This window comes from Lineus longissimus, chromosome 4 (assembly GCF_910592395.1).
Source record: "Lineus longissimus chromosome 4, tnLinLong1.2, whole genome shotgun sequence".
In the NCBI taxonomy this organism is placed as follows: domain Eukaryota; kingdom Metazoa; phylum Nemertea; class Pilidiophora; order Heteronemertea; family Lineidae; genus Lineus; species Lineus longissimus.
This window is the reverse complement of record NC_088311.1, coordinates 23,104,199-23,119,705: the sequence shown is the minus strand read 5'-3', so window position 1 is coordinate 23,119,705 and position 15,507 is coordinate 23,104,199. Positions and strand designations below refer to the sequence as shown.

Genomic DNA, 15,507 nt, shown 5'->3' with positions numbered 1-15,507 from the left:
ATGACACTTTATGCAAAAATCTTAACAGCAGCTCAAATCAAACGAGGCATCATAGTGATAGAACTATTGCTGTTTTTGATATATCTGGATTATACATTCTGGACGCAAGGACCCAACGCGCCGCGTAGCGGCAAAATAGCGAAGCTGGCGAAACATTTATAACGGGTCACCGTGGCCTTATCATGGAATTATAGCGCGACTGAGGAAATCGGGGACCCTACGGGCGGCAACTAGGTAGGCAAGATAAAGTTATATACACGGAAGTCGCCAGGGGTCTTTCTCATCCCACAACCACCAAATATCTAGACGGTGAGCACAATAGCCCCTGGCCGTTTCATTCATTACCTAAATTCAAAATGTTGTCAAGCGCGCAGCAGAAAAGCCGAAAGCTTTCTGCGAAGCGCTACTCTGGTTTAACATGTGTGCGTATCCAGTAAGTTCACCACTTTTTTCTACCAGTTTTCATTGCAAGAAACTGTTTTAGGAAAAACTAATAACTGTAGGCTACTGTCACTGATTAACACCCTGTACGATTTCTATAGACCCAATCCATAATAATCAAATAAAAAGTTTATTCATTCATGGCTTATGGCCAATCCAATTACCAATCTGGCATGGCCCATTACATCAACCGCTGCCAGCTGCTTATCTATTCAGATTGTGAAGGCCTGGACACAATCCAAAAACACTGAAACAACTATACCCTCTGCGAGCTGGTTATCTGGTCAGGTTGGGAAGACCCAGGTTGGGAAGACATTGACACAACCTTCAAAGGGTCCTTTAGCTGGACAAGACAACATTACACTTGCGTTCTACATGGGCGATACAAGAAAACTGATTTGGTTGTACCATGGTAATGTGATTTGGTTACTTGTGAAATAACAGTTATAATATCAGTATGACAATAATGACTTGTGTTGTCCCTGGCCTGACCAGTATGGCTCCTAACAGATTCACTGTAGGCCTTCAGTTGTGGAGTGCAAAACGAGGTACTATTATGACCCAGATTATGAACAACCTAAAGAAGCACACAGGTCAAATGAATCAATGTCAGAATGAATATGAATAAAAGTTTCATTTTAAGTGGAATTTAATGACTGTCATTTGACATTTTCACAGTAAAATGCATTTTGAAGTGTGCTCTGATCTCACTTTGACAGAAGATCCGCCATCTTGGACCAACAAAATCGGTTTGAGAGAGGCCCAACTTTTTTTAGCCTAATACTCGTTGATACTTTCATTGTCATTCAAATAAAAAGTTATTTTGTGAAAGAATATGACTTGGAATTGTCAGAAATATCAAATTTGGAACAAATACGCTGATAATCTGTAAGTACTAGGACCCTTCAACAGAATCTAAAAGCCGTTCGGCGCGTCTCGAAAACCTAAAAAAATTGCCTCCACTCTTTGATCAAAATTACCCATTCATATGAAATATTTTCTATTTTCGTTTTTACCACCTCTCTATGTGACTCTTAAGTATAATATAGCGCAATTGGATTGAAAAAACATTAAAAAGCAAACAAATGTCAAGCCACAAAAGTTAGAGAATCCCATCAACATTTTCATCAGCAATTTCATCAACAGTTTACACCTTCCCCAAATTGAACTCCACCTGCACACTGCCAGCCCACCAAACTTGGAGGGCCGCTGTCCACACTTTCGTCTACAGTTTACACCTACCCCACACCTACTGGTGCTGCCACCTTCATTCAACCAGATTTCATTTGTTTATGTTTCGTCTGTCATCGATTATTTTCATTTTTCTCAATGATTTGATTAAGTTTTCGCCATCAAAATGACTTCTGGGGGTACAGTAGATGTTCATGGTACGTGTTGCTAATCTTTTTCCCTTCATTATTCGGCAGTGTCAGTTTTTTAGCTCGTGCAAAAGTGTACACTTTTACACACTACTCAACATTAACACTCTTAGTCTTAATCATTAACTAACATAACTAAGTTGATCCACAGCTCTGCCACTATCCACTGGCACTGCACACACTGTAGTGCTAGTTATGACCATGTTATGAATGTGATTAACAAGATTCGAAAGGCGCCGGCAGCAGGTTACTGGTAATGTGCCCTTCCGTCTGTTAGGTTACCCTGAAGACATTGAAGACTAGACAGTGACGTGACCTCACTTAGCAGTTGTTAGTTACCTACGCCTACGGCTACGACGGATCCACCACCGCACGTAGGTTCATTACTGTGCCCTGAAGCTGAAAGTCACTGGGTCACTCTCTTTTGGCACTTTTCAGGGCAGGCTGCTGCTTGACCTGGTAATTTGAGTGGCCTGCCTGGAATAGTACACACACAATCACTGAATCAGATAAGAATTCCTGGTCTCCAGGGTTATCTGATGCTTTTATCCCTGTACTTCTGAGAAAACAGTTATGGTGTCCCCCACAAGTTACCTTTCTAATTCTTTTCAGACAAACTGCTAGATGGATGGGACAAGGCTGAATATAAAAATGGAGTACCGTATTACATAAAGTGAGTATTGTATATTATATGTCATTAGGTCGAGATGAAATCTATTCATCCAGGCTCTCAGTTCTCTACAACATGTTACACAATACAGTGACAGTTACATTGAACAAACAAGACAACTCCATAGACAATCATAGGAACTGGACATTTAAGAATACAGGCTGTACAGGGAGCATATCCAAGGGAATCTTTATAGGAAAGATATCCAAATGTGTTTTTTTAATTGATACATGTAGTAACAACCTCATAAAAAGCCTGAACTAAAAACTTACTTTGGCTAAAAAGGATGGGATATAAAGTTTGTTAGATATCAACATCTGTGCGCATGTAGCCAATTGTATCGAGAAAAAAAACTTTGCCTCTTTTCCAGTCATCAAGTTGCAAGAACGCAATGGGACCATCCGGTACTTGTAAAAACTTTGGAGGAACTCAGTAAGTATTGGCTGAAAGCACAATCAGTGGTGGCATTATTCTGACAAGCCCATGGCCATGCAGGCCAGTGGAAATGTTCCTTTAGCATGGTCATTAGAGTGATTGCTTTGTGTAGTGTTAGCCTTGTCAACCAAAGGTCTGGGGTTCAGACCCTGGTTGAACATTGGTCATGTTTCTGTGACGCATGTGTGAAGAGTTATCTGTACTCATACAGCTCGAGCCAGTATAGCTTACCACAGAAGATGCAGGAATCTCACCATCTTTTTGTTAAGTGCAGCACAAACGATCAAATTTTGTCGGTGTGCCCTTGGACCGGCATGACAATGTGCCGCTGGTTGGTAAATAGTATGAACCGTCATGAAAGCAGTGCAGTTCCAATCTACCTACTCTTTAATGCGGAATACATCATCAAATCTCTTCTCTCCAGGGGACCTTGATAGTATTCGATACGCAGCATACAGAACCGCCATGAAGTTACGATTCCTACAGAAAAGATTACAAAGTAAGTAGAGTATTCCTCTTTACGCCAAAAAAGATGTCCAGTTCTTGTTCACAAGACATTGAGAATCCTTGAATTTTCATGAATAAATAAAGCCTAGTCTTTGTCAATTCTTGCTACTTTGTACATCTGAAAGTCTTCACAAAATGTTCAAAGAATATCTATGCACAGGTAGACTTTGTTGTGTTTCAGACTTTACTAAAGCGTTTTCTTTCATATTTCAGTGAACCTGATTGATCTGCAGACAGTCTCAGTGATCTTCGATCGCCATGGTTTTGGTTTCCACGACAACGATTCTATAGATTGCTCACAACTCGACAGCATCTTAACCGACATTTGCTGCAAGACGGCAAAAGATAAAAACCTGAGCATCAACCCACATATCACAACAGCGGTTATTATGAACTGGTTGCTCAATATGTTTGACCCGTAAGTTGCTTTTGTGGATCTATCCTTTAAAAAAATTGCCAATATTTCATTGCATGAATCAAATATTGAAACGTCACTCGTTTCATGTTACCTCTTCTCGTTTTATATTGTCAGTTCAACGATGCTTCACATCACTGATCTAGTCTTTTTCCTGTTGGAATAAATAAATGTACTTTGGTATTTTCTTTGGTGTTTGGCAAATTGTGAAGAATTTTATCTAATAAATGTTGCTTTTTATTTGAGAAAAATGATGTAAATTATATATCTTTGGGATGGGAGTCTATCTGTTTTGCCAAAACCTTTGAATAGCTTTGTCCTTACTTTCCAGACAGAGGAGTGGAAACATCCGCCTTCAAGCTTTGAAAATCGCTCTTGCTACACTTGCCTCAGCTAAACTGGTGGAAAAATATGCTTGTAAGTTTCTTAGGCCGGGTTTACATAGGTTAGGCTGGGTTTACATAGGATTCATGGTTCACTTGTCACTCGTGATGAGCATGTTCGCATATTGACTCAGGCTAACATTTAATGGCTTGACCCTGTCTCTTCCCTGATTGTTTGAACACGACAGGCTGTCATGTTTAAAACTGGGACACCCAGGGGCTGCCACGTTAAAAAATAGTAACCTTATTTCTCTGTTCCTTTCAGATTTTTTCAAGGTCGCCAGTGAAAGTGGAAGCATCGTCCAAAGGAAGAAATTCGGTCATTTCCTATATGACTTCATGCAGGTGAGAAGAATTTCAAAACATTTGACAACCAAATTATAATTTAAAAAAAAAAAGATGTCTTCCAAAATAGTACCGGAATATAACAGTAACGCTATTTGTTATCACACACAACAGTGCATACCTACAATGGGATGTCTGCAAGGGTGTCTTTTTACAAATTAATTTACCGGCTTAATTGAAAATGGTAGTTCAGTTTTGCTGAATTTGATACAAGCCCTGACTCTCTCTTTGATTCATGGTTTCTATTTCAGCTCCCTGAGTTACTGAATGAATCGCAAGCGTTTGGTGGTCTGGCCGTCGGCGCGGCAGTGGAGAACTGTTTCCAGATGTCTGGAAACAGTGTCGGAATAAGCGAAGAGACGTTCACGGAATGGATGCTGCAGGAGCCGCAGACAATTGTATGGTTACCCATGATGCATCGGTTAGCTGCGTCTGAATTGGTCAAGCATGACGCTAAATGTACTATCTGCAAAGTTAGCCCAATCACCGGATTCAGGTAATGATTTTTAGACCTTCGATGGACATTGCAAATACAGTTATGCAAGTATCAATTCGTGTCTTGTACCCCCCCCTCCTCAAGGGTACGACACCTTATCACCCTATAACGACATCTTAAGGCTCAAGCATCACCCTTTTTTCACCAATGCTACTTTTTCTTTCGTCAAGACATCACCATCAACAATATATCAGTTATCACCATCATATAAAGTAACCGGACTAATTTTACTGGGTAAGGCTGTATGGTCGACAAGACATCAACACATTAGCATCCTTATTCTTTCCAGCTTCGCCAAATTTTCACTAAAGGAAAAATAAATACTACTCAAGCATCGGCAAAGATTAGTGGTGATAGCTTAACTACCTTGAGGAGGGGGGGTACAAGAAACGAATTGATACTTGCATTAGTCGAAGGGCCTTGGAATAAATGTGCTGAGTGCCCTCTTTTAATTGCTGTCACCTCATCTTCCATCTCTAGGTACCGTTGCATGAAATGCTTCAACTACGACATCTGCCAGTCCTGTTTCTTTTTGGGAAATACGAGCAAGAAGCACAAGATCGACCACCCGACCCAGGAATATTGTCAATCTGCGTCTTCCAAAGATAACACGAAAGCTATACTGAAAACAATGCGGAATAATGTCAGTAAGAAGTACAAGAAGAAAGTGAATCGGCCGCGATATCTGCCGATTGTGGGAACAGAGACAGGCGATTTTGATGAAGACTAGTAAGTTGACGAAATGTGTTCATTTTTCTGGTTTGGATATCGAGAGTGGATGTGTTATTTTGACAGGCATGTCATTTTAATCTGCTTGCTGTTGTATATGAGCACCACCACCCTTGCAATGTGACGTGACAAAACTTCTAAAAGGCCTTGGTCACAGGGTACCATTGACTAATCGAAAATATGATATCCTTGGTCAAGGACTGCACTGATTGCAAATGATCACTTTTAGCCTCAGTTACCTGCGGTTTTTGTTTATGCAAAGTGTACGAAATTTCTCAGTCTATTTTGTTTTCCAGCTGTCCTGAACCCCCTGAAGCCAAGGCACATGACGAGTTAAAGAAAAAGGCTGAGAAGTTAGCAGAGGTAGAAGAAATGGTGCTACCAGCTGCCTTAGTGAATTACCTAAATGGTGCACCATCAATTAAGAAGCGTAGTGGTGGTGAAGAGGAGGTCGTTGTCAAAGAATTGAATAAAAACGAATTGGTGAGTTCAAAAATGTTCTTTTTAATTTCTGATAATTTTCTGAGAAAATTAGGTAGTGGACTTTGATTCGTCCCTGTACATGTAGATGTAGGTGGTGCAGCGAGAGGTGCGAATACCTTTTCCCTGCATGTGCTAACATCGTAATGCCATCATCAAATAGGCCTAGTGATATCTTCAACAGGGTTGGCCCTGTGAATTTTTTCCTCCTAGCCCCTTTTAGCCATATTGAGTCAGCTCTAGCCATTGCCGAACGTTTGTCCATCTTGGGGCCGACCCAGCCGCAGTAACATGTGCGAGAATCGCGAGAATGGCAGCCCGCCAGTACTGAGACTAGCCAATCAACGAACGATTCGAGGAACCCGTGACCGGAGACTCCATGGCAACAAAGCGAGCGGGAAACTAGCCGGTAATGTCTGCGTAAGGCGACCAGCAGCGTCACCAAAATCACTAGCGGCAATTTGTAGAACTACAATGCAGACGATAGCAACCACGTGTGATAGCGCGGCCGCCCGCAAATATGATAAAGTTTGACTGACTAACGATCGTTCCTTGGTGCATTTGGTGTGGAAGTGGATCTTTTTGATAGACTTTGACCAATTTTCTGACTTCAATAAAGATCTCATAGAACTGTTTTCATAATAATTATCACATACTTTAGTGAATATTATATTCTCTGATTTAGTTCTCTGCTCCCCCACCAGAGGCGTTTGATGTATTTAACCTGGGCTCAGACCAGGTGCACGAGTTGGAGAGCGTGATTCAACACCTTGAAGATGAAAATGTGTAAGTAATCTATCGGATGAATTTTGTCATATAATTAGCTTCAACCGTGATCAAGATTGTACCAAGAAGTTGAAAATTTCAAACCCTATTGGGGCAATGATGGGCAACATTAGTACAATTTTCTGTAAATTCATGAAGTTTCTATAAGGACAAGACTTCTTGAGCCTCTTACTTGGTGATCATTAAAATGTTGGGGTTTCCTTTTCCAAAATGTTGTTTATCATGACAAGTGTTTTACAGCTATCTCATAGACGAAATCGAACATCTGCACCAACAATCATTAGAACATGACTCTGATGATGACGACGATGAACCACTTGTGAGCCAGGCGTTACATTCCCGACACGAACGTCTTGAGGCTGAGAAGGAGATCTTGGATGCGCACAATCGGAGGTTGAATGAACAGCTGGAGAGGTTGAGAAGGTTGATGCAGGCACATGTAAGTATGGCATTCATTTGTACATTCTCAGTTATTCTATATTCACCCTTGTTACCTTTGACGTTATAGGTTTGTAGATTGTCCTATGCATCAGGAGTGGGTGGGTACTTCTCTCAAACACCATATGTTGCCTCTAGGGTTTCTGGCTTATTTTTCATTAATGACCCATCATTGGAAGTTGTCCTGAATACAACTGTCAATTGTATAGATACAATCCATTTGGGACCTATATATCTGATCCTATCACCTGTAATAGAGAGGGTGTCCTAGACGTGGGCGAGGTTTTTCTGCATTGTATGTTCCGCTTTTTCAGCAAGAGGTCACTACTGCTGTGGAGAAGAAGAAAGAACAAGTCACAACACTCAACAATGTACAATCAGCTCAACCAAACCCTGCCAAAGCCAACATGTACCATGCCATGAGCACACCCAAAAACATCATTCAACCCACTCACCACAATGTCTTCAAGACGCCATCATTTGCACCCAGCCCCGTGTTCTACAGCCCACCAGACTATTCACAGCAAGACAACACCGGTTTGGATACGGTGGATGCGACAATGGATAGTCAGTATATGGGGCGTACTCACTTCACGTTGCCCACCCCCGGCCAGTCTCAGGTCTATCCTGATGAGGAGGCAGAGCTTGATTATTTGATGGAGAAACTTAATAAAGAGTTCCCAGATAATCTGACCTGCGCTGGTGAGTTATGCTTTGAAGTTAGGACATGATAGGAAGTTGTAACAACTCAAAACTTGGATTATGAGAGAATAACTTTTGTGTTAACTCCTGGGCAGAAATGTTACACTACTGTAGTTTCTCTCTCGGCTGAAGACCAGCTCAAAACACCGGCTTCAGCCAGTGTTATTTTTTGCCTCCAATCTATTTGCTCTTTCGGTCTCATTCAAATATTTAACCTTGAATTGGGTATAGTTCATTCACAAGAGATGCAAATCTGGGTAAGCAGATATCTTAAAAATTTTATTTCAGTTGGTGATGAGGAGAATGGTGCTATGTCCAGCAGTACATACCAAGTGTCTAACCAGATCGGCGATGCCATGTCTGAGTTTGTCGGCAAGATGGAAGCCACAGGTAACTGGAATACTTAAATTACATGAAATACTGATAGTTTTCATTTTGCTTTTTTTCACGTAGCTTTGTGGGGGAAATGTTTCACATGTCCCACAAGCATTGTGGTCTGGTGCATCTGCTGAGCCAGTAATTAACTTACATCGTGATTAATCCATTGCCTGTGAAAACAGTGCAGTCTACCTCATTCGCCAGTGGCTCTCCGTGCTTGAAACGTAGCTGAAGTTACTGCTGTGAAGACAATTGTATTCTTACTTTTGCAGGAACTTCTTGAGTCAATCAAGGAAAATAATTTCTTTTCACATCCTTCGAAAGCAGATAATACTATGGAGATGCAATTCTTAGCCTTGAGGTGAACAGCATCAAGATTTGGAAACCTTTTACAACGATTTTTGTGCATTTTGCAGATAATCTAAGTAAAGACCTGTGAGTGGACAATGTGGTCTAAACTGAAGTCTAGGTTGTCACGTTTGTACTTTTATACTTAAATGATCCAAACGCATTTTCATTATCTACAGCTGAATACTCCCATTTACGTGGTAACTCCAAGTCAAAATCTCCATGTTTTTCAAATATATTGAATTCAGTTTCCAATTGACATTGTGGGATTATTTTCTCTACCCTGCTAACGACTCAGATGAATTTTTTAGATGTGTTGCAAGATAGAAATGTAGCTTTCAAGGCAGAAGTTTAATCAAAACAAAAATTGTTTTATGCGTGTTTATAGCAATGGCATAAGCTATTATAATGTTTTGAAAGTTTAGTTAATTCATCATGGTACGAGACACACATTTTGTTCTCGTAGGTTCTCGTACAGCTCAGTTGACCTGGAAGACATATTATTTCAGTTCATCTTTCTTAACGATTTTACAATGAAGGATAGAATTTGTATCATTTTTTACTCAACTGTAGTATTTTTTAACAGCTGTAAAATGTTCAGACATGTAACATATTAACACTTATGCATTTAATATTATAGCAGAGATAAAATGTCTTTTAAATAGATCTACCGTAATAAATCTGTAGACCAAATGAGTTGATAGAACAAATCTTTGTCAGGGTTGGCTCTGTGAATTTTTTCCTCCTAGCCACTTTTTAGCCAAGTGGCTGTCACTTTTAGCCATATTGAGTCAGCTCTAGCCATTGCCGATCGTTTGTCCATCTTCTGGTCGACCCAGCCACCAGTAACACGTGCGAGAATGGCAGCCCGCCAGTACTGAGACAAGCCAATCAACGAACGATTCGATGAACCCGTGACCGGAGACCCATGGCAACGAAGCGAGCGGGAAACTAGCCGGTAATATATGCGTAAGGCAACCAGCAGCGCCACCAAAGTCAATGAGCGGTAACTGGTAGAACTACAATGCAGCCATAGCAACCACGTGTGATAGCGCGGCCGCCCGCAAATTTGAAAAAAAGTTTGACTGCCTAACGATCGTTCCTTGGTGCATTTGGTGTGGAAGTGGATCTTTTTGATAGACTTTGATCAATTTTCGCACAACACTATTACTCTCACGCCAAATCATGGCAATTCAAATTGAATTCGCAAAATTTTTAGCCAGACATTGTTTTACATTCGCCACTCGTGCAGCATTCGCAAGTGGCGAAAATGCGAACGGGCGCGCCAACCCTGCTTACTCGGATGACTTCGAATAATTTTCTCGTATTGTTGTACAGTTATTATCTGCTTAAAATCTTTTCGACTTCGCTGTTGAATAGTTTGTGCTGTTAAACCTCAGATTGTATCAAAGGGAATTACCCACTGTGGCACTAAGATTTTACATATCGTAATCATGTTTTATTTATTGGATCAGTTTTGGATAGTGATATTACTGCAGCACATAACTTATGGGAATGAATGTAATTTTAGAATACATTTTTAGCGTATACTCCTTCATTTAGGAAATAATTTTCGTCGTCAGGCTGTCGTTTGCTCAAAAGTTATGTCCGACTTGACGTCTTCGCATCACGAGAGCCTCAAGCTTTCAGACTGGAGAAAATCATCTCGTGACCAATCAATCTGGTGACTTGGATCAGCCAATTGTGCAGTTTTCTTATTGTATAAAACTGCTGTATACAAAAGTTTGTCCAGTATACAATTAATGTTATATGTTGTGTACAAAAGCTTGTAACAAAGGAATTTTCCATTCAGTATACAATTAATGTAATTGCTGTAGCACAGTAATTTCCCTCCAGTTTATGATAGACCTGTGATATACATGCATGTAATGAACAAATCATGTGAAAATACTCGGCCTTCGATAGGAATTAAACTCTTTTATAACATAATCGAATTTGTTGTTACGTCTGTGAAAAAGGGTGATGTCCATGGTTTGAAAAAGGGATTGTCTTTAATTTCAATCCAAACTGTCTCACTGAGTAATGACAGTGCAACTACATACATGACGTGTCAGTCTTGGTGTATGGAGATGTAGGTAATAAAGGCACTGGAAAAAAAGGCACTGGAAAAAAAGGTACGGAAAAAAGGCACTAGGTAAAAAAGGCACTGGAAAAAAGGGCACTAGGAAAAAAGGCACTAGGAAAAAAAGGCACTGGAAAAAAAGGCACCAGGAAAAAAGGCACTGGGTAAAAAAGGCACTGGAAAAAAAGGCACCAGTGCCTTTATTACCGTCTACCATGGAGATGTTGTCATTTTGGCAGGAGGAGTATAGTATGTCTGTGTACATTTTCCGATTCATTCTAAGAACTTTTCAGAAGATTTATAAACGTCATTGGTAGTGGTGCAGCATTACTCGAGAGAATCTTGAGGTGATTGCCCTTGAGAGCGAGTGATCTACGAGCAGAGGTCACAGGCCCCAGCTCGAGTTTCATGTTACCAAGTGAGCATAACCCTAATGGCCTATCGTCAAACTTCCTGGTTCTGCTTTATATCTCATCTCCAGTTTAATAAACGGTCTATTGACTCTTTAGAAATGCAGAAAATAACAACAAGAGAAATATTATGTATTCTAGACGTCCTATATTTTGTATCCCGATGGTAGTGAAGAATGTCTTTATATGATTTTCAGAGTGTGAAAATGCCTGCGTGCGTGCGTGGTGGTGCGTGCGTGTGTGCTTTAACAACGAAGTCCTGCTGGAAAGGTATAAAAAAGTGGCTGTGACGTCACCGCACTTTGGTATGACCTGGATATCATATGTATGTATGTATACATCTCGTTTAGTCACCGCACTTTGGAATGACCTGGATATCAGTCATCATCAAATCAAAGACCTCCTCCTATACTCACCTGGTTTAATTTTTGGTTGCCTCTTCAGGATTTTACTGACGAACAATGTTTCAATTAAGTTAGTACATCGATTGGAGTATGTATACATCTCGTGATAACTGACAGGAGACACCATTGGATACTATTAATAACCATCATAAAGTGACGGTATCACCATTAGTGACTTGGGACAGTTGTACATCACCATTTAGTGACCTGGCACATCACCTGTGACTCATTCTGGTACCACAGACATGTAAGTGCCTACTGGCACGCCGATCATCACAGTAAGTGGTTAGTCCCTCACCATCATTCGTGACTTTTACCTCACCATTGCATGAGTGACTTGGAATCTTCATTACTCTAGCGACGTGGAGCCTTTTTCACAATGCCAAAGTCTGAGGAATGGTCCAAGAGGGCTTGGAAGTGGCAGAAAGAAATACTGCAAAAACTAAAATGGTCAAACGAGCGGGGTGTTTTTTACACTCTAGAGGAATTGATGGAATTTGGCATAGAATGGCCGAAAATGATCATGCCAGAAGAAGGGTTGTTGGGAGACGGAGAAAGTGTTTCATTCTGTGCTGGCGAGGCGTTAGTTGGGCTTGGTGTGCGGAGTTTCAAGCGTTTTGCAGCATGTCCATGGGAGGAATGTTACGACACTTCGATTGAGGAAATAACCAAGAAAGCCACGCCAAGGTACATAATTCCACTGTCAACGATGGGAGAATTGCGACATGCGAGTCGCGTCAAGATTTTGCGCATTCAAAGTGAGGAACATGTCTACCCCACAATGGAAGATCTGTGGAAGTTCCACCCAAGATATGCAATGCCTAAGAAGACGTTCACCGTGGGGAATGTAGTAGTGAAGAGACTACAAACTATTGAATTGAAGAGTCATGAAAATGGCTGCATAACCTGCTCTTTGACAGCGATTGATAAAACAGTTCAAATCCCAATGAAGCAAAGAGGGGACTTCACCATCGTTGAAGATGGGACGTCTTACACATTACAACAGGTTAATGATAATTTCAACCTTCCGCAGCGTGTGCGTTTTGAGAGCAATCCAGCTGGGATGAATAGCACAGATGTCCTGCTGATTTCTGAAACACGATATGATGTCCTTATTGCATGTGTTACCGCCGGTCTCTACGTCGAGGATGAAGAAGCGGAGCGAAGAGAAACCTTGCGGACCAGGGACGAAGATTTCACTGATATCAGCTTTATCTTCTTGCCAAGACCGATCAGTGAGGAAAGCCCTCTCGCTGACACGAAATTCTTCACATGGCTGTATGACCCAGACGACCCAACATGTCAAGTTATCATGTCGCGGGCCAGTATTTTTGAATTGGACCGGTTTAAGGATATGAATGTGGTGATAAACGCTAATTCTTCGTCCATGTCAGCGGTGAAGGAGTACAGTGCCGAGAACATTTATGACTACATCAAGGTGCATGACTTTATTGAAGACTACTCGGGATCGTCTCCTCCCGGCAAATCACCAGCAGCATCTCTTGGCTCACCCTCAGCAACAGCGCCTACAACATATTTTCTACATTCAGGTAGGTCCTTGTATAGAACGCCAGCTGTCCTGATGTCCCGATCACTGTCCTGAATCCCGCCAGCGATCATCAGCCCATCCTGGCCACTCGTCACTTGTCAAGGGCCCTCCAAACGAGATATTTCTATCACAGCAACCTGCGATAATTATCGGTGGAAGCGATGTGCACAACAGAAGGATCTCTCGCCTCGGGGAAAAAACCGTTAATCGCAGGATATTTATCTCGTAGCAGGTTGCATCGATTACTGTTTAAGAGCTTGAGCCTGTTAGTTCTACATTGTAAATAGCGCCATCCAAGAAGGTATAATTAGGAGTTCATATTTCTATTTTGCAGGTGGTGCAACAAAGGCAGGCACAAACCCCTACACTGAGGAGCCAACCAGCAGGCCAAAACCAGAATCTTTTTCAGAAATTTTAAAACATGGGCTAAAGACGATAAAATTGAAGGGCATTAAAAGTGAATCCGAGGCAAGAAATGGCAACCCAGTAGACGCCCACAAAGGTTTCCATACCCTTCCCCGAGAAGCTGGTTCCAAAATTGAGACCCAATTATCCGGGGCCCGTCGCCAAAGAATAGGGTCACTCCCTCCATTGCCAACTGACGGATCTGTTTCAGAAGATAATGAGTACGTGGAGCCAGATTGGAAAAATCAGCCTGAAAACAAAATTTCACAGAGGGGCAGACTACCGCTGCCAGGAGAAAAAAAGAAGGGAGATCAAGAAATTGTTCAGCCACTTCCTGCGCGAAAAGTTTCACCAGGAGGCATGTATGACCTGAAGATGAGAGAGGAGGAAAAAGGTGCCATTGCAAAACTTTGGCCAGGGCCATCCCCACCAGCAGACATGAATGAAATCGAAAAGCCCCCACCTCGCCCTCCTAAGCCACGCGGAGGGCAAGATGTGGTTCGAGGTCAAATATCTGCAGTGGGTCATACTGTTCCCAAATGTAAAGTTGCTGTGGTCCGAGGTCAAGTTGTAAAGGTTCATGGTCAATCAACTTCAACCAAAGGTCAAGAGGGTGCTACCAAATGTAAAGTTGATGTGGTCCAAGGTCACGTAGCTGAAGTCCAAGGACAAGTTCCAACATCCAGTGCACCAGGTGGTCCTCGTAGAATCAAATTTCCACCCCCGAATGGAAACTTGGTGCCCCTCTCTGAACTCACTGCTGAACAGCTTGCATTGCTTTTTAAGTACTTTAACATGGAGAAGCTTGCAGAGCAGGTGAAAAGCAATAGAATAGATGGACAATTCTTTGAAACTAGCCTGGGGAGAGCAGATTTCGCTGTCGGACCATTCTTTGCCACTGAGTTTCAGCTCAAGCAGATTGAAAGGATTAAGAATGGACAATATTAGTGTAATAATGGTCAGTTTATATCAGTCAACAACTACATGTAATTCAGAACAATGGGACTGCTGAAACTAGATTGTTTAGAAAACCAACAATATCATTCAAAAATTGTTTTGGTACATGTATAGGCAGTAGAAATAGTGATACTTATTTGGAATGTTACAAAAGCATTCTAAAAGATTTTCTAATGGAACCGCTGTGTTTCGGCCTACCACAAAAAGCTGCAATGAAGTTATTTCTCCCCAGTATTGAGTTATGAAACTGCTGTATATAAAATCATACAATGATATAATTTCCCTTCTGTATATATACAATTTTTATTTTGAGGAACTGCTGTATACAAACGCATAAGTAGTAATTTCCTTAAATTATGCAATTGAAATCATTGCTGCATACAAAAGCATGTCACAAAGTAATTGCCCTCCGGTATTAAATTTTAATGAAGTGCTGTACAGTATACCAAAGAATGTAACGAAGTAATTTCCCTCCAGTATACAATTAGTACCATTGCTGTGTACAAAAGCATGTCAACAAAGTAATTTCTTCAATGACCTGTGATATATTAAACAAACCATGTGTTAAAATACTCAAGACCTCGATCCTTCGATAGGAAAAGACCTAGTTTAACAAAAGTGAATTGCTTTCCTCAATAATAACATTTCTTCTTCTTCAATGCTTTCATCATTCCAAACTTCTCCTCCTCTGACTTTTACAGGGGTACAGTCATGGCAATCAAAACCCAAATACTGAGACCAAATGCCTGTTGACTGTGCTTTAAGAG

At 41.2% G+C, this 15,507-nt stretch overlaps 2 protein-coding genes across 2 annotated transcripts; both read left to right on the top strand.

The window, feature by feature from the left end:
* Positions 1 to 1,706: 1,706 nt before the first annotated feature.
* Positions 1,707 to 10,681, top strand: LOC135486903 (dystrophin-like). Its single transcript, XM_064770072.1, has 15 exons — positions 1,707 to 1,829; positions 2,433 to 2,493; positions 2,861 to 2,922; positions 3,350 to 3,424; positions 3,646 to 3,850; positions 4,179 to 4,264; positions 4,496 to 4,575; positions 4,827 to 5,071; positions 5,552 to 5,800; positions 6,097 to 6,283; positions 6,966 to 7,066; positions 7,307 to 7,505; positions 7,819 to 8,206; positions 8,495 to 8,596; positions 8,857 to 10,681. The coding sequence occupies exons 1-15, from the start codon at positions 1,799 to 1,801 to the stop codon at positions 8,865 to 8,867; spliced, it is 2,082 nt and encodes a 693-aa protein (XP_064626142.1). The 5' UTR covers positions 1,707 to 1,798; the 3' UTR covers positions 8,868 to 10,681.
* A 1,048-nt stretch (positions 10,682 to 11,729) lies between these two features.
* On the top strand, positions 11,730 to 15,372 carry LOC135486902 (uncharacterized). Its single transcript, XM_064770070.1, has 2 exons — positions 11,730 to 13,379; positions 13,713 to 15,372. Exons 1-2 carry the CDS (start codon positions 12,209 to 12,211, stop codon positions 14,729 to 14,731), a joined length of 2,190 nt encoding a protein of 729 aa, XP_064626140.1. The 5' UTR covers positions 11,730 to 12,208; the 3' UTR covers positions 14,732 to 15,372.
* Positions 15,373 to 15,507: the final 135 nt, after the last annotated feature.

Coding starts and splice junctions, on each gene's coding strand:
- LOC135486902 (XM_064770070.1), top strand. CDS start 12,209: ATGCCAAAGTCTGAGGAATGGTCCAAGAGGGCTTGGAAGTGGCAGAAA. Junction 13,380..13,712: donor AACATATTTTCTACATTCAG/GTAGGTCCTTGT, acceptor TCTATTTTGCAG/GTGGTGCAACAAAGGCAGGC.
- LOC135486903 (XM_064770072.1), top strand. CDS start 1,799: ATGACTTCTGGGGGTACAGTAGATGTTCATG. Junction 2,494..2,860: donor GGAGTACCGTATTACATAAA/GTGAGTATTGTA, acceptor CCTCTTTTCCAG/TCATCAAGTTGCAAGAACGC. Junction 7,506..7,818: donor GAAGGTTGATGCAGGCACAT/GTAAGTATGGCA, acceptor CCGCTTTTTCAG/CAAGAGGTCACTACTGCTGT.